Genomic DNA, 25,591 nt, shown 5'->3' with positions numbered 1-25,591 from the left:
ACACACACACACACACCCCACACCCACACACCACGCCTCCACCTCCCCACCCACGCCCGCCCGCCCCCCGCAGTGACCGCGATCCTCAAGGCGGGCGGCGGCCCCGAGAACATGGTGGTGCTGATGGAGGGGGAGGCGCTGCTGAACGACGCCTCGGCAGTCACGCTGTACACCGGTGTGTGTGTGTGTGTGTGTGTGTGTGCGGGTGGTGGTGGGGAGACGTGGGGGCGGTTGGTGGTGCAGGGGCAGGGCAGGCAGGGCAGGGGATGTCGTGCACAGGGCGCGGCTCCTTGCGCAACTGTCGGCTGCGGCCAGCAGACACGGGAGGGCTGCTGGCCGGCCACCAAGGCACGCCAACCAGCCTGCCTCGCCCACGAGCCCCGCCCCCGCCTCCTTTCCTCCCGCGCAGTCTTCCTGCACATCCTCATCGAGAGCTCGCCAGACGACATGCCCTCTGTGCCCTCCCAGATCTGGCCCATCATCGTGGAAATCCTGAGGTGCGTGCTGTGCGCGCTGTGCGTGCTGCCCCACCCACCCAGCAGCGCAGCCACGCGGGCGGCGGCTGCGGGCGCACGCCGGCGGGGCAGGTTTGTTTTTCCTGCCCTGCGTGGGGTGCAGGAGGCGCGGCCCGCGAGCGAGCCCTGCTCCCTTCCCCCCGCAGGCTGACGGGGATCGGCATGGGCATGGGCCTGGCCTTTGCCTTTGTGCTGGGCTACCTGCTCAAGCTGCTGCGCTGGCGGGGCGTCAAAGCCTTCATCGAGAGCGTGGTGGTGCTGGGCACCGGCTACCTCTGCTTCTATGTGACGCAGGCAAGCAGGATGGGCAGGGCGTGGACAGCGACGCGCCTGGCTGGCGCCCCTGGGTCCTTTGCCGCTGCCTGCACACACCCAGGCCATATGCTGCTCGGGCAGGCAGGACCTTGTGCCCCACCACCCCACCCACCCTTTCCTCCACCCCTGCCCTGCAGGCTCCCGCCAAGGGCTCAGGCGTCATCGCCGTCGTCATCTTTGGCCTGTACGGCAGCGCCACCGGCCACTGGGGCATGCTGGCAACAGACGCGGGTGCGCGCCGCCCGCCCGCCTGGCAACCATGCCAGCCCGCTGTGCTGCCTGCCAGCCCGCTGTGTCGCCTGCCTGCCTGCCAGCCTGCCTGCCTGTGGCACATGACCCTCCCAGTTCCAGGACCGCCCGCCACCCAGCCCGCCGCCTGCCCTGCCCGCCGCCCCGTGCCTTACCACCCGCCCCTGCTCCCGCCACCCACACCGTGCGCCGCTCCGCGCAGAGAGCGGCATCCACGAGGCGGTGTGGGACACGGTGGCCTTTGCCGCCAACGCCCTCGTGTTCTTCTGGTCCGGCATCTCCTCAGTCAACTTTGTGCGCAGGTGCACACTACACACAGGGCGGCAGCATGGGGGCGGGCCTGGGCCAGCGGGCCCCGGCCGCCGCCGTGCCGTGCCCGCCCGCCTCCCTGGCTGTCCGCCGTCCTGCCCGCCTGCCTGCCCGCGAAGCCGCCCCCCCGGCCGCCCCTGTCCCAGCTTCCGTGGCCGGCACCGGCGGGCCTCGCCGGGTGGCAGGGCGCAACCGCCAGGGCACACCGCGTGCCTGCGCCCACCCCGCCGCGCCACGCCGTGTTCCCGCGTGCCCCCGCAGATCCGCGAGCCAGCTGAACAAGAGCGCCTGGAACTTTGCCGCCATCCCCATCGTCTACCTCTTCATGTATGCCTTCCGCTTTGTGTGCACCCTGGCCTTCAACCCGCTGTTCAGGCTGCTGGGATACCGTGAGTGGTGGCTGGGATAACGCGAGCGGGCAGGATACCGCACGAGGCACACGGCTTTGTTGGGTCGCTCGCTGCGGTGCTGGGCCGCGAGCACTCCGCGCTGGCTGCGCCTGCGCTTCTGCACTTGCCAGGCGGCGGCATCGGGCTGTTGGAGGCCGCGGCTCGAGCGCCTGCAGCCCTGCACTCTGCCTGCCTGCCCACTCCCACTGCAACCATGCCCGGCGCTCCCCTCCTGCACACACACACACACACACACACCACCCCGCCCTGCGCTGCGCTGCAGGCCTCACGCTCCCCGACATCTCCTTTGCCACCGTGTCTGGCCTGCGCGGCGCGCTCACCCTCATCATGGCCGCAGACTTCATCATACACTCCCACTTCTACTCGGGGGCGCCCGTGGGTGTGCGCAGCAGCTGCCGACGCCGCCGTGGCCGGTGCCGCCAGCCGCCGGGGTCTGGCATGGCTGCTCCCTCCCTTGTTTTTCTGCCGCAGCGCCAGGCCTGCCCTGGCTGAGCGGCCTGCCGCTGCTGCTTGCTCCCCCCACCACCACAGACGAGGCCAACTTTGATGTGGTGCTGTGGGCCAGCGCCTTTGTGCTGCTCAGCCTGTTGATCAACGCCCCGCTGATCGGCCCCGTAATGAGCTGGACCGGGCTGACGTGCGGCGGGGTCGGAGGGGCTGCCGTGCGCAACGCCTGCCTTTGGCAGCAGGAGGCCGTCCCACATCGTGCCACTCACGACAACAACACAACAGCCACGCACGCAGCCACCACCCACCCTACCTCCCACCCACCACCACCATCACCACCACCCTCCCCCTCCCCCTCCCCGCCCTGCAGCCGTATCTCTCCGGACAAGGTGCGAGGGCGCAGGCAGGCGGCGCAGGAGCTGGCCTCCTTCACTCGCGACTCCATCGCAGAGCTCAAGCAGCAGCAGGACGGAGAGTTCCTGCAGGGTGCGCCGCCGGCTGCGGGCCCCGCGCCGCCCTGTGTTTGTGCGGTGTGTGGATGCCGACCTGGCGGCCGCCCGGGCGGCATTTCGGGACCCGTCTGTTTCGTCCTTTGGCTCCCCTCGTTGCGCTGCTGACTGGCTGATGGCCCTCCTTGGTGCTGCCCCAACTGGCAGGCGCCAACTGGTCGCTGGTGGCCAGGTTTGTGGATCACTCCGATCGGCTCAAGGGCTTTGCCCCCAAGCCGCGCGGCGCGGCCGGCGGCAAGCCCCGCGCCGGCGCGGCGGCTGCCTGCGGCGCCTGGCTCGCCGCCTGCTTCAGGCCCTGCTTGGCCGCCAAGCCGCCTGCGGCGGCGGGTGGCGGCGCCGGGGACGAGGAGGCGCCGGCCAAGCCTGCGACGGCAAGTGCCGGCGCTGGCGAGGAGGAGGCTCCCTCTTGGGGGGCCGATGGCCAAGACCCTGCTGACTTGGAGGTTCCCTTCATCAACAGGCACGCAGCAGCCAGGCGGCGCGAGCCATGCCAGGCCAGGCCCACCCCGCAGCAAGGGCAGGAGCCGGCCCTGTCCACCTGCGCGCCGCCGCGCTGATGCTCCCGCTGCCCGCTCTGTGCTGCAAACCCAGCCTATGGGTCTTGCACTCTCAGCTCACCCTGGGTGCCTGCTGCCCGCCCTCCTCGCCCCGCTGCGCCACAGGCAGGGCGTGGCCGTGCCGCCGACGGCGGGCCTGGCGCGCGCCAGCATGGACGGCGGCGTCGCGCTGAACGTGGCGGCCCTGCGGGCGGCAGCCAAGGGCAACCACGGGGACAGCTTCTACGACCCAGTGTCTGCGGCAGATGCCGCGGCGGCGGCCGCGGCGGCCGCCGTGCTGGGCACCTCCCCCGGCTCGCAGCAAGGTGCGGGCCACTCCCGGCGCAGCGTGCGCCTGCCCGGCAGCGCCGCCGACGTCGCGGGCGACGCCCTCGCACCTCCGCCCAGCTACACCGCCACCTCTCTCGTGCTGGATGGAGAGGAGGAGGTGGAGATGCTGTTTGACCGCCTCGGCAGCGGGGACGGCGAGACTGGCGAGGCCGACTTTGAGGTCAAGTGGCGGCACAGCCTGGAGGGAGTGGAGCGGGTGGCCGGGCACAGCCCGCCCGGCGAGCCCGCCGCCGAGGAGACCGCCTGGACGGCAGAGGCGCTGCAGAGGCAGCTGGCGGCGGCCAGCGCCGACGGCGCCCCGGCCTCGCAGGCCGCCGCCGCGCTGGTGCGGCGCCAGGCGTCGGGGGTGGCGGCGTCGCGCGCCGCGGCGGCCGGAGCAGGCAGCGCCCGCGACCTGCTGGGCCGGCTGCACACACCCATTAGGTGGGCAGCCGGCAGCAGCGCCAGCAGCACCATATGCTGCGGCACGGGCCGGGCTGTTGCTTGTTTCGGGGCACCAGGCTGTTCCTTGCTGCCTGCCGCCGGTGCCCTGCTGTGAGCTCAGCGCCTCTGCGCCGCGCCTCACCTCCCCCGCACGCGCCGCGCCCCCACCCTGCTCTCTGCAGCGACGTGGAGCACGCGTCGGCGGGCGGGGGCCCCGCCGTCGCCCGCCAGGGCCTGTCGTCGGCGCTGCTGTCGCGTGTTCCCTCCCAGCAGGTGGCCCGCCAGATGAGCAAGCACATCACCTTTGGCGCAGCCCGCTACCTCGGCGCCGCAGACGCAGACGGCGCCACACCCGCTACCGCAGCAGCAGCAGCGGCAGCAGGCGACCTGGAGTCAGGGCAGGGCGCCGGCGAAGCTGCCGACGACTCCCCCAAGCCTGGCGATAGCGAGGAGGGCGGCGGCGGCGGCGGGCCCAGCCTCGCGGACATGCGGCTGCGCATCCTGCACGGCATGAAGCGCCACTTCCGATCGCAGCGCATGGCGGGGCTGCTGTCACCTGATGGCCTGAGGGTGGCCAGGTGTGTGCGCTGGGCCTGTGGGCGTGCTGCTCTCCCGAGCATGTGCCATCCATTCCGCAGGGAGGGAGGGGGGCTTCAGGTGGAGGTAATGAGGGGGCATGCATGCCGGTGCTGCTGCTTTGCCCCCTGCACATCGCGTCTCACTCCCCAGCATCCCATTTGGCTGCAGCTATGCGTGCGACAAGGCGATTGAGATGGCGGAGCACCGCCCTAACCACCCGCTGCAGCTGTGGCCGGTGCTGAGGAAGGAGATTAGGTGGGGGCGGTGCCGGGAGGAGCGGGTGTAGCATGGCAGCGGCTGGCTTGGCTGGGCTGTGGTGCATGGCGAGGCACGTGCTGCGCAGCCTGGTCGCCGGCCCTCCTGCCTGCGACGCCTCGCTTCTGAGCACCACAAGAAGTGATGGCGGCTCATCCCCACACCTGCCTGCCTGCCCTGTATGCCTGCCTGCCCTGCTTCCTTTGTTCCTGCCGCAGCGGCACCTGGATCACCCACAGCGTGGCGAACGTGCTGGGCGCCACGCTGCGCGTGCACCGCTCCGCGCCGCGCTGGTGGCGCGCCGCCACCGCCTGGCCCTTCCGCCTCTTCACCGGCATGCTGCGCAAGCACCTGGGCAGGTGGGGGCTCAGACGGGAGCTGGAACAGGGCGGTGCAAGGCAACTTGGCACTGCTCTCGCTGCCACGGCCGATGAGTAAACGTTGGGCGACCAGCAGCTCAACACGACCGCTCTCGGCACGGTCCTGCGGGCGTGCGTGCTGACGCCTTCCTGCGACCCCCCTCCCTCCCCTGCCTGGCCCCGCTGCCCGCAGCAAGATGCTGATTGCGTGCGAGGCCACTGTGGAGCTCTACATGGGGCTGGCAGCCAGCCCGCAGATGCAGGTGGGAGCACTGCTGCTGCCGTGCCCCTGCCAGCGCCGGCGGTCAGCCACCGGCATCCTCCCCAACACCTCTTCCCAGCTGAACTTGCCGTGCCCTGTGCTTCCTACCTCTGTTCCACCAACTCACCACCATCCTTCTGCACTGCCCCGCTCCCCTCCCATACCGTCTGTACCGCAGTGGGTGTACTTCAGCGAGGACGGTCCCGTGGAGGTGCTGGAGGAGGTGCAGGAGCAGCTGCTGGGCGCCTACGAGTTCATCCAGGAGCGGGAGGCAGAGGCGCCGGCGCAGTACCGTGCGGTACAGGTGCGCCGGCAGGGCTGGCGGCTGCCGGGGCTGGGGCCCTAGGGGAGCTCGAGCGCTGCCGCAGCCTCGCCGCCTGGCCGTGCGCACGCCAGCCCTGCATGCATCCTGTGCAGCCACTCCGGCTTCCCTTCACCTGATCAGCAGCGTCTTGCCTGCGCTCCTTCCCCGGCCGCTCGCTACCACCCGCCCTCCCAACACGCGCACGTGCCCCAAACCCATGCGCAGTCGTACCGCGCCGCCATGGCCGTCCTGCGCCAGCAGCGCACCTTCATCGGCGACCTGTATGAGCGGGGAGGGGTGGATGAGGAGGAGCGGGAGGCGCTGCTGGGCGCGGTGGGCGCCGCCATGCGCCAGCTGGACATGACGGGGCCCTCCTGGCGGCCCCCCGCGCCCCACCAAGTGCTGCGTTCCCTGGACATCTTTGCGGCGGCGCCCACAGAGCTGACAGACGCGCTGCTGCAGCACGCGCGGCTGACGGGTGAGGACGCTCCGCGGGGCCGCCTCCCCGCGCTGCTGCCGCTGACCTGCTGCCTTCTGCTCCCGCCAGCAAGGCGTGTGCAAAGCCAGGCCTAGCCCTGTTGCTGCTGATCTTCTACCCAGGTGCTGGCACCCCCCCGTCCTGCCACCAGCACCTCCCCTCCTGCTGCCGGCATCCCGCTCCTGCCCCTCTCTGCCTCCCACCGTCCCCGCCCCTGCCCCTCCTCTCTCCACCACGCGCCCACCCGCAGAGTACAAGCCTGATGCGGTGATCTGGAGCTCGGAGCTGGAGGGCAGCACAGGCAGCGGCGGCGCGTGCGGCGGTGGCGGTACCGGCGGTACCGGCGGCTTCTACCTGGTCGTCTCGGGCGTGGTACGCCTGGCCTACGTGGCTCCCGACGGCGCCGCCACGCAGCAGCTGGCGGGCGTGGGGGCGCTGTTTGGCCTGCTGCCGGGCCTGGCGGGCTGCCGCCTGCCCGGCTCCGAGCTGGTGCAGGCCTGCGGCAACAGCTTTGGGCGCGGGCCGGTGGTGTACCGCTTCACCGCCGCCGCCGTGGAGGCGCTGCGCAAGCGGTGAGGCCAGCCAGCCCGGTCGCCAGCCAGCCAGCAGGCCTTTCGGCTGTACAAGCTGCCGGGCCGGGCTGCATGCCGATGTGCCGTGGGGGACCTTGGGCAGCCGACCCGCTCCCCACGGCGAGCCGCTGAGGCGGCTCCCTTGCACGCCGCTGGCTATGCTGCTGCAGGGCCGGCGGCGGCGATGCCCCCGCCGCCGCACTGGAGGCAGAGCTGCTGCGTGCGGCGGCGCTGCATGCGGTGCAGCACGTGCAGGGCGGCGTGCAGGGGCTGGTCAGGTGAGCAGCTAGGAGGGTCTGGAAGAAAGTGCAGCGGGCTGCGCCTTTCCGGTGGCAGGCGCATGCGCCACACAGCACACACGCCGCCGCCGCCATCAACGAGTGCCGCACACACAACCCCTCCCACCCTCTCGCACCTCCATCCCCGCAGGTCCTATTTGGAGCGCCACCGCCCGCTGACCAAGTACTCTGCTGCCACCCACCGGCACCAGCAGCTGCCGGAGCGTGTGGGGCGCTACACCGCCCAAGGTGGGGGGGCGCCCGCCCCGGCTGTGGGACGGGCGCTTGCTTGCCTGCCTCGCCGCGTGGCGCCCGCCTGGCGCCAGTTGCCGCTGCTGCACCTTCTGCGCTGCACACACAGCCATGTACCTATGATGGCGTCTGGTGTCTCCTTCCTTTTTCCCCCGCGGCTGCCTCCTGCAGTGCTGCTGGACATGCTGCAGGCGATCCCCACCGCCACCATTGTGCGGCTGCAGCCCCGGGACGCGTACAAGCAGGGGGCGCACATGCTGCTGCTGCAGGTGGGTGCTGTGCGGGGTGGTGGGCTCTACCTTCATCCGCTACCTTCATCAGCGGTGGATGCAGCAGCGCCTCTGCCTCTCGTGTCCGCCAGCCACCCGCCTGGCTGCCCGGGCATGCTCCGGCTGGGCAGAAGCTGAGCTGGGCCTGCTGCCTGCCCACCTGCTGCGCGTCTGCAGGGCTCCCTCAAGTCCAGCGCTGCAGGTCACGAGGAGCTGGCGGCGCCGCTGGCGCTGCCGTGGCTCACGCACCACCGCTTCAGCTTTGTGGCAGCGGTGGCTGCCGCCCAGCACGACCCGCAGCGGCTCAGCTGGCAGGCCGGCGACAGCGGCGCCACCCTGCTCGTGTGCGGCATCGGCAGCGTCGGGTGCAGCTAACGGCGGCCGTTTCGCAGCGGACGCGGAGCGTCTGCTGGCCTTCTTTTGTGTTGAGTTGATCTGCATGGGCTAGCTTCGACCCTGCATGTGTTTTTGCCCCGAGCATGCATTGTTTTTGACAACATTTTTCACTCCCTCTGCTCGACACTCCCTCTTCAATTGCATTGGTTCTGCTCAGCCGCAGCTGCTGACCTGATGCTGTGTGGTTGAGGTTTCTCTTTCACAAAATGATGGACATTGGAATGGTGTAATCAAATCAAATTTCAACGGTACATAACTTGACAGCTGACAGCTTTACTCAACTGCCTACTCCTCGTCCTCTTCCGGGGTGGGTGCCTGCTCGGCTTCCTTCTCCTCCTCCTTTGGTTCCTCGTCCTCCTGCCCCTCCTCCTCTGCATCAGGTGGCTGCCCTTCCTCCTCCTGCTGCTGCTGCTGCTTCTCCTGTTCCTCCTCCTCTTGCTCCTCCTGCTCCTCCTGCTCCTCCTCCTTTGTTTGTAGGGGCTCATTAGGCTGCTGCTTCTGATCCACCCGCTCTTCCTTCGTCGGCGTAGGTTGCTCCTGCTCCTCCCGCTGCGTGCCCTTGCCCGCCTCCTCCTTGTCTGCTGATCTGGCCGGCGCTGCTGCCTTGCCATCAACCTGCTTGGCGGCTGCTGCCCGCACAGACTCTTCCTCATCTTCCTCAGGGGCCGACGGCCGCGGGCGCGGTGGCGGCGATGGCCGTGGCCGCGGTGGCGGCGGCGAGGGCTTGGGAGGTTGCGGCGGCGGCGAGGGAGGGGCTGGGGGGTCCAGCTCCAGCACCTGCTCGTCGATCCAGCTCCTGCACCGCAGCCAGTCCACAGAGTTGACACCGCCTGCCCATGCCTGCCAGCCACCTGCTGACATCAGCGCCCCTGAAGCTGCTTTGCCACTAAACCAGCATTCCACGGCCCCCGACACCTCTGCTGTGCCATGCTCACCTGTAGCGTGGCAGGAAGGTGAACACGCTGGGCATGCCCGGCAGTGCGCACTCTGGAAAGGAGAAGCTGGTGATGCCCAGCTGCACGTCGCTGGCCGCGCTGTCGCCCAGGCGCAGCAGCGGGCCGCCAGAGTCGCCGAAGCAGATATTCTGCTGGGACTGCAGGCCTGCAGGCGGCAGAGGGAGGGGAGCGGCTTGATGATGGCGCCGGGAACAGCTGGCTGTCAGCAGCTGGCAGCTGGATATAGACGCGAGTCGTGTGGCTCTGCACAGCTGCTGCATGCCCGGGCGCAAGCACCAGCACACAGCACCCATTCCCCGCCTCACCTGCGCACAGGTGCCCCTGGCTGATCACGCCCGCCCCCGCGCCGGCGTAGCTCCACTGCTGGGCGCAACGCTCCAGGTCCACCGCGGGCAGGCCCACGTCGTGCAGCGCATACGCCACCTGCGTGTTGTCTGTGTCGGTGCTGCCCCACCCCACCGCCTGCAGCTGCTCGCCGTGGTCGGGGTAAGGCGTGTCCGCTGCAGGGCCAGGGACAGGCAAGTGGCGAGTCAGCATCTCATCCTGGCTGGCAGTGGAAACACCAGATCAGTGGAGCGTTGACATGCACTGCCCCAGCCTCGCTCCCACACACCACGCCGCCTCCCTGCCTCTGCAGGGCGTGCGCACCGTCTGGCAGGGTGATGGTGGGGAAGTCTGGCGGTACGGGGCTGTCCAGTAGGATGAGGGCCAGGTCGTGGGGGCTGGTGGGCTGGTCCTCTGGCAGCTGCACGTAGTCGGGGTGGGTGCGGAAGGCCGCCACCCGCCGCTTCTCAAACTTGTGCTGCAGGCACGCAGCACCGGGTGGGGGAGGCCGGCGGTCACACGGGCAGCGGATGCAGGATGCGCAGCATGCGTGCATGCCGGCGTGCAGGGCAGCAGGCTGGCATCCCGGTGGGAGGGCCATGTATTCAGTGTGGCGCGCCCCTGCCCCACCCTGCGGGCCTCATCCGTGAGCGGGTTGTAGGCGCCGACGCGGAGGAAGACGTTGGATCCGTCCCTGAGCGCCAGCGCCATGCAGTGCGCCGCCGTCAGCACCACGCGGGGCGTGACGAGGGTGCCGCCGCACCCCGGCAGCAGGCCTAGGGTGTCGTCCAGCAGGAAGTGGATGCGGGTCATGTAGGGGAAGCGGTCCTCCTGCTGCCGCGCCCGCCCGCCCACCAGCAGCTCCCGCGGCGCCACCCTGCGGGCACGGATTTGTGCGTGGCGGAGGCGTTGCATGGACGGTTCGGCTGAGTGAAAGGCTGCCAAGAGCCCCGATTGGCACCTGCGTCGGCTCGAGTAACAGCAAGGAAGATGTGGGAGGGCTCGCGGAACATGGCCGCCACCGCTGCCGCCACCGCCCACCGCCACTCACCTGGCGGCGGTCCTGTCGACCAGCCGGGCGCCCCCGGCGCTGCATTCGGGCGTGCATGCAATTGCTAGAAATAGCAGCAGCGCCTCGAGAAGGAGTCGCCTTGGCATCCCCGCGCATGCGCGCTGCCACATCTTACTGGCGCACCACCGCCTTATTGGCGCATGCTGGATCAGAATGGGATGGCAGCAGATGCGGTGCAGCCGAGAGCGAACAGCTGTGGCTGCCTGTTGCCGTCTGCGGGTTGGCACCGAGCGGTTGGGAGTCTGGAGTGTTGGAGGAAAGGGCCGCCGCCCGCTCTGCTGGCACTTCCAGCGCTATAAACCGCCCGAAGCGGGTCTACGATCCGTGCCGCGAACAGATCCCCGCTGCCATCCACATGTCGCGACCAGGTTGCTTGGCCCTGTTGGCTGCAAGCCTCCTCGCCATTGCGAGCAGGTGGGCATAGAATCCGCAATCAGGAGAGCCTGCTGCAGTGGGCACTCGACTACCACCGGCACATGGCTGACATGCCCACCCGCCGCCGCTGCCGCCTGCCATGTGCAGCGCCCTCCCCGCTGCCGCCCAGTATGTGTCCTCGCTGTCAATGGAATCCACCCCGGCGGACGAGTACCCTTTCGTCTCCATGGTGCTGAATAAGGAGGCCGGGCCGCTGTGCACGGGCACGCTGGTGGGCAGCCGCACCGTGCTCACCGCCGCCTCGTGCGTGGCAGCTGGCGGCAGCCAGCCGGAGCCAGACCTTGTGTTTGTGGGCATGAGCAACATCTTCCTGGACCCATTCAGGCGAGGAGCCGCTGAAGTGGTGGATGGCAGGAGGTTCTGCCGTATGCCTGCTGCCCTTGTTTGCTGCCCGATCAACTGGCCCAGCGCTGCCCGCTCGGCTCCCGCCCTCCCCACCCGCACCTGTGCTGCTGCCACCGCCGGCGCTGCCCCACCGCAGGCGCCCGGGCGACTATGAGATGCACCGGGTGGAGCGGGTAGTGGTGCACCCCGACTTCCAGGCCGATGCCCCGCAGCAGAGCAGCAACCTGGCCCTGGTGGTACTGGAGAAGGCGAGCCGGGCAAAGCCGGTGGCGCTGCCAGGAGGTGGGTGAGCTGCCCGCCTGGCTGGGGAACAGCGCGTGAGTGCTCAGCTGTCAGCCTGTGACAAAGGCAGCCTGCCCTGCCTGCCTCGCGTCCTTGCAGCCGCCTATGCGTACCCAGGAAACGGCACGGCAGTCATGGCGCTGGGCTTTGGCAGCAGGAGCGGCGACGGCTACTGGCCGCAGCTGCACGGGGATGTGCTGGCGCTGCTGCCGCAGGACGAGTGTGACGGGCTGCAGGTGGCATACGGGGCGGCGGCATTCGGCAGCGGGCCAGGCGCCGGGCAGGCGCAGGCGTGCACAGGTGCGGCGGCGGCTAGGGTGGTGAGAGCAGAGGGCAGGCAGCATGTGGTGCTCACAAATTGTTCGATTCCATGCCACCGATCAAGTGGCTGTTGCCCCAACCCTCCGTCCCTCACCCGCAGCGCTCAGCCACAACTTCCGAGCCTGCGCCGCTGGCAACCTGGGCGCACCGCTGCTGCCGGCGGGGGGCGGCACGGCGGTGCAGCTGGGCCTGCTGGTCAGCGGCTTCTCGTGCAGCACCGACCCCTCGGTGGCCAGCGCCAGCAGCCCCGCGCTCTACACCTGGCTGCCGTGCCACGCCGACTGGCTGGAGGAGCAGCTGGCGGCGGCGGGGGAGTGACGGCCTGGTTGGCTGCATTTGTGCTTCTCACACGGCCTGTGTAGATTGGGTTGTAAAGGAAGGTGGGGAGGCACAGCAGGCGGGTTGATGAACTGGTGGAAAGGAGAGGGAAACCCATGCCTACATGGCCTCGTTTAGCCTGCAGCGTGCTACTTCGCCTACGCTACGCAGCTATGAGCTCCTCAGAGTCCCCAGAGGCGCCACAATTGTGGCGCCTCTTCGATGAGGCTCCTGAAGAGGAAGTGTACCCACCCCAGGCCCTGTCACGCCCAGAGGCGGCACAATTGTGGCGCCTCTTCGATGAGGCGCCTGAAGAGGTGGTGTACCCACCCCAGGCCCTGTGCGACTTCACTCTCACCACAAAGGACGGCGGCACCTTCAGGGTGCACACGGCCATCCTGGCGGGCTCGTGCAAAGTCTTCGACCGCCTTTTGCAAGACGTGCCTGGCACCAAGGCGATGTCGGTGGTGGAGACGGCGCATGAGCTGCAGGTCGGATTGCTGGACCCCCTCTACCGCCGACCAGACATGCTAAGCCCTCCAGTGCTGACCAACATGGCGGATGTGCGCCTCAACCTGGAGCTGGCCCGAAAGTACCAATGCGAGGCGCTGACTGCGCTCTGCGACCGCTTCCTGTACCAGTGTGAGCTGTCCATTTGCCCAGAGTGAGCCATTCCGAATTCAGAGTCTGTCCTGAAGCTCAGTGCAGGGCTTGCCGATTCCAACATGTGTCCATTTGGCTGCTGGGAAAATGCTCTGAGCAGAGTTTTCGCTGGCGTGTGTGCTGCCGTGACGGAGGCAGTGTGGCGGCATGCCTGGCGCTGGCTCTGGAGTATGGTTTGCCGCACTTCCACGAGAGGTGCCGTACCTTCTTCGTGGACAACACACCACAGCTTGCCCGGCTGGCTGACCAGAGCAAACAGAAAGTGATTATTCAGCTGGCGGCTGCGCCGGCTCAGGACGTGGCGGATCTCATGTTCAGGATGATTGAGAAGAGTAGCAGAAGCGGCTATGTGGCGCCAGCTCAGCGCCAGCAGCTGTGGGGCGGGCGCGGCGGCAGGGCAGCAGGCGCTTTTTTTTAGGTGCACCTGCACTCACTTAGACTGTGTCTCACAGCGTGCTTAATCCCCAGCGCAAAAATTGACAAGCTAGTTCTATGGGATCTGTCTGTATCTGTACAGTAGTTGTATGTCGCGCTGCGGTCCTGTGCTGTGCCTGCTGTGCTCCTCCACGCAGCACTTGTGGGGGCTTCTGGGCTCCCCTCGGCAATCCCAGCACGATCATCTGCAATCTGCAGCGGCCTGCTGCCCACTGGCGCCACCAGGGCCTTGCGTGAGTCACGACCACGTCGCTCAGCTGGTCGCTGGCGCCTGCAGACAGCAACACTAGGTGCGTTTGCACCGCGGGATCGCGGTCCTGAGCGACCGCCGCGCCGCGGCTGGGTCCCGCCTCCCTCCCGCCCCTCACCGCCCAGCCGCTCCCCTCGCCACCGCCAGCGCCCCCCGCAACACACATGGACCTGCCGTCACCACAGCCAGCACCCACGCCCACCGTGCTGATCAAGCTGGGGGGCGCCGCCATCACGCACAAGGAGCAGGTGGAGCGGCTGAATGAGCCAGTGCTGGGCGCGTGCGCCTCGCAGCTGGCGCAGCTGTATGCCCAGCTGGGCGCTCGCTTCGTGGTGGTGCACGGCGCCGGCTCCTTTGGCCACCACGTGGCAGCCTCCACGGGCGTGGCGGCGGGCGGCATCCACACCTGCGGTACGGTGCTCCACGGCTTTGCCGCGACGCGCGCCTCGGTGACCAAGCTCAACGCCGCGGTGGTGGCGGCCCTGCGCGCGGCGGGGCTCCCAGCGGTGGGCCTGTCGCCCTGCGGCGCGTGGACCACCCGCGACCGCCGCGTGGTGGCGGACGGCTGCGCCGCGGTGGCGGCGCTGCTGGCTGCGGGCCTGGTGCCGGTGCTGCACGGCGACGCTGTGCTGGATGAGGCGCTGGGGTGCACCATCCTGAGCGGGGACCTGGTCATCACCAGCCTGTGCCGCCGCTTCCGCCCCCCGCTGGTCGCCTTCCTGGTCAGTTTTGGCCTGCTGCTGGTAGTTGCCGGCCCTGCCCTGCCCCCTGTGTTGCCCGGCCTTGCTCGCCCCGCGCCAGAGAAGGCCGCCAAGCTGCCCCCTCTTGCCCGCTCAACAGCAGGCAACGACATTCCCCTGCAGACAAATGTGGCCGGCATCTACGACCGCCCGCCGGACCAGCCCGGCGCGCAGCTGATTAGCCGGCTGCAGGTGGATGCCGATGCTGGCAGTGATGGCACCAGCGGCAGTGATGGCACCAGCGGCAGCGGCGAGCCGGCCTTCACGGCTTACACGCGGCAGGGCCAGGTGGTTGACTCACTGCGCACCAGCAGCGCGGCGCATGATACCACCGGCGGCGTTGCCACTAAGATTCGGGAGGCGGCGGCGGTGGCACGGCTGGGCGCTGAGGTGCGCATCGCGCGGGCGGGCACCGCTGCGGGCAAAGCAGCCGCCCAGCCCGGCCCGCTGCCACCAGACTGGGAAGGCACCGTGGTGCGGTGTCGCAGCGGCGAAGATCCCAGCTCCGCTTGATTTAGTCCAATTATCCCCATTTCATTCATATAATCAATGATTCAGAAACCTGTTGCCCCTGGCCGACTGTTGCGATGGCCCTTTTGCTTCATTCAATTTTGATCTAAACTTTGATCTGAGTATTCTCTCACTTGGCAATGCTAGGAGTCAGATGTTGTGTGGCGGACTAGACTAGCTGCCGCCAGTGGCTCGATGCTGCAGGCAGCCCGGCATTTGAACTGCCCGCCTGCTGACGGGGCGGCGGGTGGCGGGTTCCCAAAATGCTTGGCCCATCGCCTGGCACCTCGTATCCTGATCACCCTCTGGACACCATGCCGCTCTCACAAGCAGACTCCAACACTCTGGTGTGCCTAGGCCTGGCCCTTCCCCACTTCCTCTACGCCTACATCTGGTTCTTCCCGCAGCAATGGATGGCCGCTTTCAAAAAGCGCAGCGTGGAGGTCTTTGAGACATTGGCCTGGGCCCTGAAGGGTGCGATCACGCGCCAACCACATGGGCCGATGCCGTGTGCTGGCTGGGCTTGGCCTCACTCTTACCACCAGATTGCCTGGTGTTGCCGCTGCAGGGGTGCAGTTCCTGTCGGTGGCCTACTGGTGGCTGCTGCGCAAGCCCGCCGGCGTGGACGTTACGGCGGTGCCGCCGCTGGCCTGGCCCCTGGGCATCGCGCTGTTTGCCTTTGGCCAGGTGGGTGGCGGTGGCGCTGCGTGGCGGCCCTGGATGGGCACGGCTCCCTGCAGGCCGCAGCATGGCCCTGCACCATGACACCTCTTTGCCCAGCGCAGCTGCCGCGTGCCATGGCCCACCGCCAATGCCGGGTCGCTGCTGCCGCGCACCAACCCCTCCCTGAGGGATGAATCCTCTCCCCTGGGCGCTGCAGTGGCTCAACGTGGGCATCTTCCAGGCCATCGGCCACCCGGGGGTGTACTACGGCTTCAAGCTGGGCCACACCATCCCCTGGGCCTCTGGCTTCCCCTTCAACGTCGTCTCCCACCCGCAGTATGTGGGCAGCGTGGCATCCATCCTGGGAGCCGCGGTGCTGGTGAGGCTGGGGGTTGGTGGCGGGGTGAGGTTGGTGTGCTGGGGTTGCTGGCTTGGGGGGCGGCTGGTAGCGGGGGCGGGAGTCGGTGTCGGGGGCCAGGCTGAGGCAGAGGCTGCGGCTGGCAAGGGGCTGCCAAGCAGCTGGGGTCGGTGCCGGGGCCCGGGCAACACATTCATGTTCCGCCAAGAGATCACCCGCGTGCCGCTGGCGCAGGTGTGGAGCCAGGCGCCCGCCGGCCTGGGCCTGCTGGTGTGCTACTGGACGCTGCTGTATGTGGCCACAGCCTTCCAGGAAGACAAGCTGCACGTGGACTGAGGAGAACGGCAGGGGGCCCGCGGCGAGCAGCGGGAGATGACGAGAAAACCGCTGAAACACGAGTACTGCTGGTACTGCTGTTTGCTGGCTTGGATGGCAGTTGGTAGGCCAAGGCTTGTGCCTAGTCAACTGTTACCAAACACGTGAGTGAGAACAGAGGACAAGCTGCAGAGGATGTGCTGACGAGGGAATAGAGGTACCAGAGTAGAGAGAGAGACAGTACAGAGGGAAACCGAGAACGTCACAAGTCGAGATGCGTGCTTCTCCTCGCAGTTCCCAGGCGGGGGCTGCCGCTCCCAGCAGCAGTTGCTGTGCAGGCCCACGAAGCGGGCGCACAGCAGCCCTGCCGGCGGCCCTAGCCCTCCTCCTCCTGCTCCTTCTTGCTGTCGATCCACTCCCGCGCCGCGCGCCCAGAATCCACGGTGGCGCGAGCCGCTTGCAGCAGCGGCGCCGGCATGAGGCGGATGAGCGGCGGGAAGGCGTAGCTGCGGCGGGGGCAGGGGCAGGGGCAAGCATGGGCAGCTGGGTGGTTGGGCGGCTGGGGCGCGGCCGCGGCAGGAGCTGCAACGCTCTCTGCTCAGCCCTGTGCGTGTGTGGTGGAAAGGGCGGGCGCAACTCACAGCGCCTTGCGCGCCACCATGGCCATGCTGCCCAGCGGGATGTCCTGGCCCTGCATGAGCTTGAACAGCCGCACCGCGGTCTCCCACTGCCCGCCCTTCTCGCAGGCGTTGATAAGGGAGGTGAAGATGTAGCCGTTGGGCTGCAGCCAGAGGGGGGGGGCACATGGCGGCAGGGCGAGAGGGCATCGGCGGCGGGCACACACCCACGCAGCACCTCCTCCCCAGCGCAGAGGCAGCCACACCGTGGCACACCCCGCGGCTGCACAAGTGGCCGACCACGGCCGCCGCGTTTTCTTCCACCTGCATGCCCGCCGCCTGCATCTCTTCAAACACCGCCAGCGCCCGCTGCCACTGCCCGCCCCGCTCCAGTGCCGCGATGAGCGAGCCGTAGGTTATGCGGTCAGGCCTGGCGGGGACGGCGCCGACGTAAGCGGGATACACAAACTCGTCGCCGCCGCCACCGCCGCCGCCGCCGCTGGCCGGCACTTTGCTGCTGCCGCTGCCGCTGGTGCTGCCCCTGCTACTGGTGCTGGCGCTGGCGGCGCCGCCCGCGGCGCCGGGCTGCATGGCGCGGAAGGCGGCCACGGCGCGCTGCCACTCGCCGGAGCGGCCCAGCGCGGAGATGAGCCTGTTGTAGGCGACCGTGTTGGGCGCCACCCCTCTTGCCTGGAACTCCACAAAGTGATCCTCCGCCCCCTGCCAGTGCCCTATGCGCTCGCAGGCTGCGGTCGGGGGGGTGGGGCAGGTGCAGGTGGCGCGCGGTGGGTGGGAGGCAGGGGCGGTGGGGTAGGCGGGATCGCCCACCCACACTTCAGCCCCTCTACCCGGCCAGCTGGAGGGCAGCCCCAATCCGCCTGCCCGCCCACGCCAGCCATGCCATGCTGCGGCGTGCGGCCTTGTGGTCCCAGCCCACCAGCCACCGCCCCTCACACCTGTGATGAGGGCGCTGAGGGTGAAGACGTCCTCGGGGATGCCGGCGGCGGCCATGGCTGCATGCAGCTCTCGCGCCTTGGCATACCGCCCCGCCTTGGCGCAGGCGGAGATGAGGGTGTTGAAGGTGACGGCGTTGGGGGGCGCCTGGCCGCGGCGCTGCATGCTGGCGAACACTTCCAGGGCCCTGCGCAGGGGGAAAGGAGGCGCAGGGGGAGGAGGCAGGCTTGGTGCTGCTGTTGCTATGGTGTGTGGGTGTGTGGTGGCATTGTAAGGATGGTCGTGCCGTAGCAGCGAGGGCGGGGCCGGCGGCTGCAGGCGGGGCCCGGCCGCGGCGTGCATGCACGCTGGCTTGCTGGCCCCCCGGGCGCACCTGTCTGGCTGGCCGCAGCGCTCGCAGGCAGAGATGAGTGCGTTGTATGAGATGGTGGAGGGGGTGAGGCCCGCCTGGCGCATGGCCAGGAACACAGCCCACCCAGCCTCCCAGTCGCCGCCCTGCACCAGCCGGTCGCACACAACACGCGCGCGCTCTCAGTCAAGCGGGCGAGCACGCGGCGCGTGGCACCCCCCGGGCTGCCTGCGAGGCGAGGCATGCGGGCTGGCGGGGGGGAGGCGGCGGCGCGCCTTGGCGCAGGCGGCGATGGCGGCGTTATGTGCCATGACGTCGGGCACGATACCGGCCGCCTCCATCTGGCGGAACACATCCATCGAACGCTCCCACTGTGGGCAGGCACGCGCGCAGAGGGAGGGAGGCGCACGTCGGCAGGCAGCACGAAGCGTGGGGTGCCCAGGCAGAGGAGGGGCCGCCCCACGGCCAGGGCAGCGAGTGCGCGCGCGGCGCCGCGGGCCAGCCGCCGCAGCGCGCCGCACCTGCCCCGCCTTCTGCAGGCAGCTCATGAGGGTGGTGTAGTGGACCACGTTGAGCTGGAGGCCTGCAGGCGGAGACAGGGGGGCAGGGGGCAGGCCAGGATGTGTGTGTGTGGCATCGAGGCGCGGCGGGCCGCTTGAAGGTCAGGGCGGCGACTTGCCGGCATGCCACCCAGGCGCGCATTGCACAGCAGACCTGGTGCGAGCCAGCCGCGCTGGAAGCCCCACACCCCCCTCGCACCCTCGCCCTACTCACCCGGCGTGGCGCGCGCCTGCCCAAACCACTCCAGCGCCTGCTCCCACTGCCCGCACGCCTGGCAGGCGCTGAGCAGCGCGCTGCAGGTGAAGGCGTCCCAGCCCACCCCCGCCGCCTCCATGTCGCCCAGCAGCGACAGCACGCGGCCCCAGTGGTGGCCCAGGCCTGCGGGGAGGCACGGCAGCGGCGGCGGCGAGCGCTCGGCGGCGGCGCCGGCTGCTGGGGAGAGCACGTGCACGTGCCAGCACAGCCGCGCTCGCAGGCCCCTCTCCTGTCCTCCCCCTGGCCTGTGGCCCCCTGCAGGCCCCGCGCCGCCACCCCGCGCCACCCACCCGCCGCGGTGAGGCAGATGTTGTAGGCGACAACGTCAGGCAGTACGCCGTCCCGCCGCATCTCGTCGTACAGCGCCAGCGCCGCCCCTGTGTCCTTGGCCCGCCGGCTGTGCATCTTGATCAGCTTGGTGCGCAGTACGGCGTCGCCTGCAGGCAGGCGGGTGGGGGTGGGGTGGGGGCGACAGGGTGTGTCGATTCTCCAAGATGGTCACGCAGGCATTGGCGGCGCCGTTTCTGTGTCAGCAAGCTCGCAGAGCATGCAGCTAGGCAGCTGCCACCAGGACCCACCTGCCCAGGGCAGGCCTGCCGCCTTCATGGCGTGGAAGGCCGCCAGCGCCACGTCAGCGGCCCCCGCCCGGTCCAGGTATGTGAGCAGCCGCCGCACGTCTGCGCCGCCCAGCCCCTGCTCCCGCTCCCGCTCCAGCACGCCCCGCATCTCCCCCTCGCTCCCGCACTGTATGAGCTGCTGCGTGAGGCGGGAGAGCCGAGGGTCGGCGCCGGCCTGTGTCGCCGCGGTGCCGGGCGCTGCGGTGGGGCGCCGCAGCGGCCACGCTGCTGCCGGCATGTTGGGAGCGGCGGCGGCATAGGCACGGTCCCACCGCCGTCCAGGTTGCGCTGCTGGGGCAGCTGCCGACTGATCATCAGCTGCGCTGGCGTGCGGCTGCACATACAGGCCAGCGGCGAGGGCAGGGGTGCTGCCAGGCGGCGGCGCCGCCGCTGCCAAGGTCTCCAACAGCGCGGCTCCTGCCACTGAACTAGCCTCTTGCGATCCACGCCGCGACGCCCTGGGGCCCGCATATGCTGCCACCGGCACTCTGCCGTGAGGGCCAGCAGGTTGCTGGAGTGCCCAGGCCCGGTGCACGCTGGGGCAGCCTTGAATTAGGCTGCTACATGCATTCATTGTTATCTACCAGAGTTGCAGCACCAGAAACTCACTGCAGGCTGCGGACAAGGGGCAGCCGACGGTGGAGCGGGTGCAGGAGGGATTTGCATGAGCTCAACACATTACGCAACTGCGCCAAGAAAGAAATAGGACGCCGCAGGCCCCTCTCATCCTGCTGGGTCTGTGATGTGGCAGCTGATCTGGCAAAGTTGGAAAACGCGTCTGGATCTCCTTCAGCACACCGCCTGAGCATTCCCCGAACCCACCTCCTGCAGCCATGCAGCAGGCGGACGGCCAAGCTGTCACGGAAGAATGCTGGCGTGCAGCGGTCAGTGAGGCTGCTCGCTGCCTCTCTAGGATGCGCAGCAGTGTAGTAGATCATGTGACGCAAGCGAAGAGTCCGGTTGCCCGCCTGACAGCGAGCCGGGCTAGCCTCCCGCCGTCCGCGTGCGGCCGCCGCTGCCGCCCGGCTCACACGGGCGCGCTAGCGATTCCCCTGCACTGCTGCAGGTCCCGCTGCAGGTTCACCTGGCGGAGAACGAGGTGTCCTCCCTAGAACAGCCGCCGGTGCTGTATGTGAGTGCCTGCGGTGCCCCAGGCCGCCTCACTTTGCCGCTTCGCCTACAGCGACTCTTTGCTGCTGCTTGCCGACCGCCCTTTCCTTCCTTTCCCATCGCACTGGCCTGCCACCTTCACCCTGCCACAGTTCCTAGTGCCCCGTCAGAGCTACCTGCACAGCGTGGTGCCGCGGGCGCTGGCGCTGCTGCAGCACCTGCTGCCGCCGGGCGAGCTAGCGCCCTGGTTTGAGCACGGCCACCTGCCGCTCAAGTGGTGAGGCGGCAGGCCTGCCCGCTGCTTGGCTGCAGCCGGCTGGGTGCAGGCAGTTGCCAGCCAGGCAACCAGAAAATGACCTGCTGGCCGCATGCTCGTGCGCTAAGGTGTTGAGCACGCCGCGCCGCCGCTTTTGCCTGTCTGCCTGGCGTCTGCCCCGCAGGGGCGTGCCCGCTGGTGTTCTGTACGACTTGGTGGCGGCGCCCGGCGGCGAGCTGCCCTGGCGGCTGACCATCCACTTCCGCGGCTTCCCCGACAGGCAGCTGGCTGCGTATGGCGGCGAGTCCGCGCTGCGGGGCGCCTTCTTCGGTTCCCTCAAGGAGGCCGCCTGCATCGCGCGCGGCAGCGCGCAGCGCGTGATGGAGATGGCGGCGGGCGCGCAGGCATGCACGCCGCCCGGGCCGCCGCTCGCGCTTGGGAGCAGCAGCTGTGTGTTTGGGGAGGGGCAGTGGGAGCAGGCGCAGCGGTGCTCGCTGGCACGTGCTGCACGCCAAGGTGCTTCTCCTGTGCGTGCCATGCTGTTTGTAGGAGGACCTGTGGTGCCAGGTGCTGGCCGGCAGCCTGCAGCCCTACAGCCAGATACTCGCCTCCCTGCAGCTGGCGCCGGTAGCGCAGAGGGGCGGCCGCCGGCCGGCCGTGCCGCTGCGGCTCTATGTGCGGCGGGATGCGGGAGGTGGGTGGTGCGCGATTGACCCTGCTTGCCCCACCATCCAGCAGTGATTGCTCCGTTGGTGCTGCCATTTGCGCTGCCTGCCATGCCTGCTGCGCCCACTGGGCATGCCTGCGGCCGCTTGCCAGCAGGTTATCTGAGCAGCTACGAAGACATTGCGGCCACCTCCCGGCCGGTGGAGGCGGAGGCGGCAGACGGCGGCAGCATCAGCCTGCGCGAGGTGCTGCTGCCGCTGCTGGCAGAGTGCCTGGCGGCGGGCGGCGGCGCCGCAGCAGGCAAGGCAGCCCCTGCAGCGCAGTCGTTGCCCAGCACGCCAGTGGGCAGAAGCAGCAGCGCGGCGGGGGATGGAGGCGCCAGCGGCAGCGAGCCCGGTGCCGGTACGGGCGCTGAAGGGCTCGTTGCGCCGACGGCAGCAGAGGAGGCAGCAGGTGCAGCGGAGGCTGAGCCTGGCCAGGATGCTCCCGACCAGCAATCCAGCGGCGCACAAGCAGCAGCAGAAGAAGCAGATGGGGCGGTGCAGGCAGCGGCCGAGCCGGATGGAACGGCGGCGGCGGCAAGCTGGCTCGAGGCGGCAGCCGCAGAGCGGCGCCTGCTGGTGGGCGGGGTCACGCCGCCGCTGGATGCGCCCTTGGCCTGGCTGCATGCCCACCTGCACGCAGCAGACTACTTCCTGTACATTGTGGTGCATGCTGCGGGGGCTTGATGGCGATAGGTGATGCAATCCATCAATCTCCAGAAACGTTTGTGGGCAGGGAAAGCTCCAGATAGGCGGGGGATATGTCCGGACAGCTGTCGACGGCAGGGCGCCAGCGGGATGCCATGTGTCGCCGCTCCTGCGCGTTGTGGACCTAAGGCTAGCCAACAAGAACCTTCAGCTGTCGTTGGGAAGTCTACTGCATCCAGGCTCATCGCAAGGTCCAGTGCTCCCGTCTCGCGACCATGATTTCTCGCCGCGCCACCCTTGCGCTTTTGGCGCTTGCACTGGCCGCGGCGATGATGCCGGCGGTCGTGGCCAGGTGTGAATAGCTTTAAAGGGTGTTTCGGGAGCGATGGCCACATGCAGCGAACATTCCCCATTGGCCCCGCACCTCTCTCCAACTCTACCTGCACTGCTAGACGACATGGGGATGTATTGAAGTAGTTTCGGCTGCGTACCTGCCCCTACCGTCTTTTGTCTCTGCCGGCTGCCGCCGCTGCTGCTCACCCGTCCGCTGCTGTGGCCGCCTGCAACGATCTGCGTTTTGTGTTCCCGGCTCTGCAGAGGCCCGCTGTTCGACTACGAGTGCGCAGCAGAGTGCTTGTCGCAGGATGGTTGGGACCCGGTGAGGCTACCCAGCGCACCGCTTGACGTACCCGCGGGCGCTTTGCGTGGTGCTTGCCTTGCCTTGCCTTGCCTGTGCCGCATCAGCCTGATCACATCCCCATCTTGATCCCCTGTCCTTACCGCAAGGTCTGCGTGCACAACGGGCGGGACCCCGGGGTGGAGGGCACCCTGTTCCCCAACGAATGCGCCCTCAAGTGCACGAGCAACACCGATGCAAGCACCCCGCATTACACCTGTGAGCGAGAGCCGCCCCGTTCAGGGCGCTGCGCTGCTGCAGCCTTCAGCCCAGGCCGCTGGCATGTCGGCCCGTGCCCCTGGCTTCGGCAGCCACACGTGCAGCAGAGCACAGCAGCAGTTACCGCCCCACCCCGCCTGCCGCTGCAGACCTGCCATTTGACGACCAGATCTGCAGCTCGGCGGTGGGGTGCAGCCTGCTGGGCCAGGCGGTGGACCGGTGCAGGGAGCTGTGGGAGACCCCAGAGGAGGAGATGAGCGAGTCGCCCAAGCTGTCAGATGACTGCGGCTGCGAGTGGATCCCATCCAAGGCTGCCGGCGGTACGCGGGCGGGCCGCATGCGGGGCTGCCGCCGCTGGCCTGCCTGGCTGGCTGGCGGCTCCCATGCCAGCATGCCTTCATGCTGATGGCTGGCCAGGGACAGAGCCCCCACTTGCATGCGCACCGTGCTGACTGCAGGCCCGGCTGGAGCGCCCTCCCCCGCCCCTGGCCCCACGCCTGACGACCTGGTGGCCCCTGCCCCTGATGCCGAGCGCCGGCGCTGACAGCCAGCCAGCGGGCTCCCGTGACCTCTGCTGCCTTCAAGGGGTAGCTTCCGGGGGCCGACACCCCGGCACTTCATCCATTGTACTGAGCCCCATCCGTCCTGGAACAGACCCGTGACGTTCCATGCGCACTCCCTCCCTGCCGATTTCTGCATTGTTGAAAAACCCTGATCTGGATGTGTGCCCGCTGTCTGGTAATCATAATAAATGCGCGCTGTTTACACTTACTCGCAAAATGACGCAAGGATCCAGAGGGAGCGGCACGGACCAGAAAGGGGATGCAAGCGCCGCCGCTGCATGGCACGGAGGAGGCGGGCCGTGCAGCCGCAAGCGCTCGAGTACAAAATGTCCAAGGAGTGCAAGTGTAGGACAGGGGCGGATGGGTGGCACGATGCAGGGCGCAAAAGCATCAGCTTCCAATGTGTGGCAGGGACAGATGGGCTCGCTGGCGGGGTTGCTATTATGCGGCGAGAAGAAAAGGTCTGTTCTGAGAAGGGAAACAGTAGTGGGGTGCTGCATGGCAGCAGAGAAAGCAATTGGTACGTGGGCAGGGGAGCACAAGGAGAAAAGAAGACCAGGTGTGATTGCAGGTGGGCCGCTGTCGGGCACTGTCTGGTGGTAATACACTGATGCGGGGGCAGGCACGACAAAGCGGAGAGGGGGAATGGGGCAGGCGAAAATCAGGTGTGGGGGGCATTCGTTTGGTTGCTGACGCAGGGGCGGAGGTGGGTCCACGAGGGGCGGCGTGCATGGCACTGGGGCGCCGATGGCGAGTCGCCACGCCAGCCAGGGCTGCACGCTCGGCAAGGGACGCGGGCTGGAAGCGCCGTCAGTCCTCCCGCTCGTTCATCGCCTCCAGCAGCGCGCCGTACTGGTCCAGCAGCTCGTACTCGCGGTGCCGCTTGGCCGCCGCCGACTCCTCGCACTCCCCCTCGCCCAGGTCTGCGCTGTTGGGGCCGCGCTGCAAGTAGGAGCGCAGGTACGCGCTCTCCTCCTCGCCGCTCTTGGAGGCCTGCGGGGAGGCGCGGGGGGAGGGAGGGGCAGAGGTGCGGAGCGGGCGGTGAGAGGCCGAGAGGCGAAAGGGAGAGGGAGAAGAGCCGCGGGCGGCGGCGGGGCGAGCGGCGGCGGCGGCGGCGCACAGGTGTGTGACATCTAAGCCTAGCTGAGCTGTGGAGCTGGCCTGCCTAGATGCTTGTGTTCCTGCCTAATAAAATATGTGTATGCCTGGTGTCGGTGCAGAGCACAAGCGCCTGCCTAGAACTATCTATCCTAAATCCTAATCTGGCGCGTACGTAATGTACAGAGCATGTGGGTGCATCCCCTGGAGGGCGCTGCCGCCCACGCAGCAGCAGCGCCGCGGGCGGCGCGGCTAAGCGGCGGCGAGCTCCGCCTGCCGCCCCGCTGCGCCGGCGTGCCGCACCCGCACGGGGCCGCCGCGACTTGCCTGCGCCTCCTGCCGCTGCGCCGAGCCCAGGCTGGCGGAGGCCTGATCGTACGCCTCCAGCTCGGCGCCGCTGAGCGCCTGCTTCCGCTGCTGCTGCCGCTGCCGCCGCTGCACCGCCTGCACCGGCGTGGACACCTGCGACAGGCCGCTGGGCGCCGAGGAGCGGCTGGTGACGGCGGCGGGCACGCTGCCTGCGCCGTGGCCGCCGCCGCCGCCGCCGCCCGCCTCCTCCTCCTCGTCCCCCGCTGCCGCCGTGGCCGCCACCATGGCCGCCGCATCCTGCCTCTTGGTCTTCACGGGGCTCCACACCCGTGACTCCGCCAGCCGGTTGCCCTCCTCCCGCTGCGGCAGAGCAGGGGCAGACGCAGCGCACAGGGTCGGCACGCCGGCTTGCCTGCAGGTCGCGACCCTGAGCAGCACCACACAACCCAGCCACACTCTCCCTCCCTCCACCTCCTCCTCCCACACGCCCCCAGGCCAGGCCAGCCCAGCCCAGCCTCCCTGCCTCCCAGCCGCTCACCACCATGTGCTTGGGGATGAATGTGGCGCCGATGGCCACATCCTCGCCCTGGCGCGTAT

General features: G+C 69.0%; 10 protein-coding genes across 10 annotated transcripts in view; 7 read left to right on the top strand and 3 right to left on the bottom strand.

Annotated features, from left to right (window-relative positions):
* CHLNCDRAFT_137851 (hypothetical protein) overlaps nt 1–8,047 on the top strand; it is a gene marked incomplete at both ends in the record, with an annotated part of 9,572 nt that extends 1,525 nt beyond the window's left edge. Inside the window, 22 exons of the mRNA XM_005851418.1 lie at nt 74–175; nt 410–497; nt 662–800; nt 968–1,061; nt 1,282–1,381; nt 1,650–1,777; nt 2,061–2,177; nt 2,330–2,435; nt 2,616–2,731; nt 2,902–3,286; nt 3,417–4,064; nt 4,247–4,642; nt 4,812–4,898; nt 5,117–5,257; nt 5,451–5,520; nt 5,698–5,823; nt 6,049–6,301; nt 6,552–6,873; nt 7,044–7,151; nt 7,303–7,400; nt 7,575–7,672; nt 7,850–8,047. Of these exons, the coding sequence (XP_005851480.1) occupies nt 74–175; nt 410–497; nt 662–800; nt 968–1,061; nt 1,282–1,381; nt 1,650–1,777; nt 2,061–2,177; nt 2,330–2,435; nt 2,616–2,731; nt 2,902–3,286; nt 3,417–4,064; nt 4,247–4,642; nt 4,812–4,898; nt 5,117–5,257; nt 5,451–5,520; nt 5,698–5,823; nt 6,049–6,301; nt 6,552–6,873; nt 7,044–7,151; nt 7,303–7,400; nt 7,575–7,672; nt 7,850–8,047 (3,920 nt within the window). The remainder of the gene's footprint in view (nt 1–73; nt 176–409; nt 498–661; nt 801–967; nt 1,062–1,281; nt 1,382–1,649; nt 1,778–2,060; nt 2,178–2,329; nt 2,436–2,615; nt 2,732–2,901; nt 3,287–3,416; nt 4,065–4,246; nt 4,643–4,811; nt 4,899–5,116; nt 5,258–5,450; nt 5,521–5,697; nt 5,824–6,048; nt 6,302–6,551; nt 6,874–7,043; nt 7,152–7,302; nt 7,401–7,574; nt 7,673–7,849) is intronic.
* A 306-nt stretch (nt 8,048–8,353) lies between these two features.
* CHLNCDRAFT_137850 (hypothetical protein) lies at nt 8,354–10,936 on the bottom strand (the record flags this gene model as incomplete). The annotated part of the gene is made up of 7 exons (XM_005851125.1): nt 8,354–8,864; nt 9,004–9,169; nt 9,330–9,524; nt 9,673–9,826; nt 9,979–10,225; nt 10,400–10,438; nt 10,914–10,936. 7 exons carry the CDS (start codon nt 10,934–10,936, stop codon nt 8,354–8,356), a joined length of 1,335 nt encoding a protein of 444 aa, XP_005851187.1.
* A 46-nt stretch (nt 10,937–10,982) lies between these two features.
* On the top strand, nt 10,983–12,121 carry CHLNCDRAFT_137849 (hypothetical protein; the record flags this gene model as incomplete). Its single annotated transcript, XM_005851417.1, has 4 exons — nt 10,983–11,212; nt 11,337–11,482; nt 11,582–11,782; nt 11,904–12,121. 4 exons carry the CDS (start codon nt 10,983–10,985, stop codon nt 12,119–12,121), a joined length of 795 nt encoding a protein of 264 aa, XP_005851479.1.
* Nucleotides 12,122–12,294: 173 nt separating this feature from the next.
* Nucleotides 12,295–12,789, top strand: CHLNCDRAFT_137848 (hypothetical protein; the record flags this gene model as incomplete). Its single annotated transcript, XM_005851416.1, has 1 exon — nt 12,295–12,789. One exon carries the CDS (start codon nt 12,295–12,297, stop codon nt 12,787–12,789), a length of 495 nt encoding a protein of 164 aa, XP_005851478.1.
* Nucleotides 12,790–13,828: 1,039 nt separating this feature from the next.
* On the top strand, nt 13,829–14,689 carry CHLNCDRAFT_12639 (hypothetical protein; the record flags this gene model as incomplete). Its single annotated transcript, XM_005851415.1, has 2 exons — nt 13,829–14,191; nt 14,333–14,689. Coding segments are annotated over 2 exons (720 nt in total), but the record flags the coding sequence as incomplete, so codon positions are not given.
* Nucleotides 14,690–15,033: 344 nt separating this feature from the next.
* CHLNCDRAFT_137846 (hypothetical protein) lies at nt 15,034–16,076 on the top strand (the record flags this gene model as incomplete). The annotated part of the gene is made up of 4 exons (XM_005851414.1): nt 15,034–15,193; nt 15,288–15,406; nt 15,600–15,761; nt 15,975–16,076. The coding sequence occupies 4 exons, from the start codon at nt 15,034–15,036 to the stop codon at nt 16,074–16,076; spliced, it is 543 nt and encodes a 180-aa protein (XP_005851476.1).
* A 355-nt stretch (nt 16,077–16,431) lies between these two features.
* CHLNCDRAFT_137845 (hypothetical protein) lies at nt 16,432–19,646 on the bottom strand (the record flags this gene model as incomplete). Its single annotated transcript, XM_005851124.1, has 10 exons — nt 16,432–16,561; nt 16,697–16,836; nt 16,973–17,418; nt 17,629–17,813; nt 18,000–18,121; nt 18,290–18,346; nt 18,497–18,558; nt 18,750–18,914; nt 19,082–19,228; nt 19,370–19,646. The coding sequence occupies 10 exons, from the start codon at nt 19,644–19,646 to the stop codon at nt 16,432–16,434; spliced, it is 1,731 nt and encodes a 576-aa protein (XP_005851186.1).
* Nucleotides 19,647–20,241: 595 nt separating this feature from the next.
* On the top strand, nt 20,242–22,168 carry CHLNCDRAFT_137844 (hypothetical protein; the record flags this gene model as incomplete). The annotated part of the gene is made up of 6 exons (XM_005851413.1): nt 20,242–20,292; nt 20,475–20,540; nt 20,671–20,795; nt 20,959–21,151; nt 21,324–21,468; nt 21,597–22,168. The coding sequence occupies 6 exons, from the start codon at nt 20,242–20,244 to the stop codon at nt 22,166–22,168; spliced, it is 1,152 nt and encodes a 383-aa protein (XP_005851475.1).
* A 290-nt stretch (nt 22,169–22,458) lies between these two features.
* CHLNCDRAFT_137843 (expressed protein) lies at nt 22,459–23,568 on the top strand (the record flags this gene model as incomplete). Its single annotated transcript, XM_005851412.1, has 5 exons — nt 22,459–22,481; nt 22,727–22,787; nt 22,916–23,024; nt 23,174–23,344; nt 23,483–23,568. The coding sequence occupies 5 exons, from the start codon at nt 22,459–22,461 to the stop codon at nt 23,566–23,568; spliced, it is 450 nt and encodes a 149-aa protein (XP_005851474.1).
* An 829-nt stretch (nt 23,569–24,397) lies between these two features.
* The window catches only part of CHLNCDRAFT_137842 (hypothetical protein), a gene marked incomplete at both ends in the record, with an annotated part of 4,849 nt that continues 3,655 nt past the window's right edge, over nt 24,398–25,591 (bottom strand). The window contains 3 exons of the mRNA XM_005851123.1: nt 24,398–24,580; nt 24,989–25,354; nt 25,533–25,580. Coding sequence (XP_005851185.1) covers nt 24,398–24,580; nt 24,989–25,354; nt 25,533–25,580 — 597 coding nt within the window. The remainder of the gene's footprint in view (nt 24,581–24,988; nt 25,355–25,532; nt 25,581–25,591) is intronic.

Source organism: Chlorella variabilis (genome assembly GCF_000147415.1).
Source record: "Chlorella variabilis unplaced genomic scaffold CHLNCscaffold_2, whole genome shotgun sequence".
Classification (NCBI taxonomy): Eukaryota; Viridiplantae; Chlorophyta; class Trebouxiophyceae; order Chlorellales; family Chlorellaceae; genus Chlorella; species Chlorella variabilis.
The sequence above is the reverse complement of the archived record's forward strand: the minus strand, read 5'-3'. Positions and strand labels throughout refer to the sequence as shown.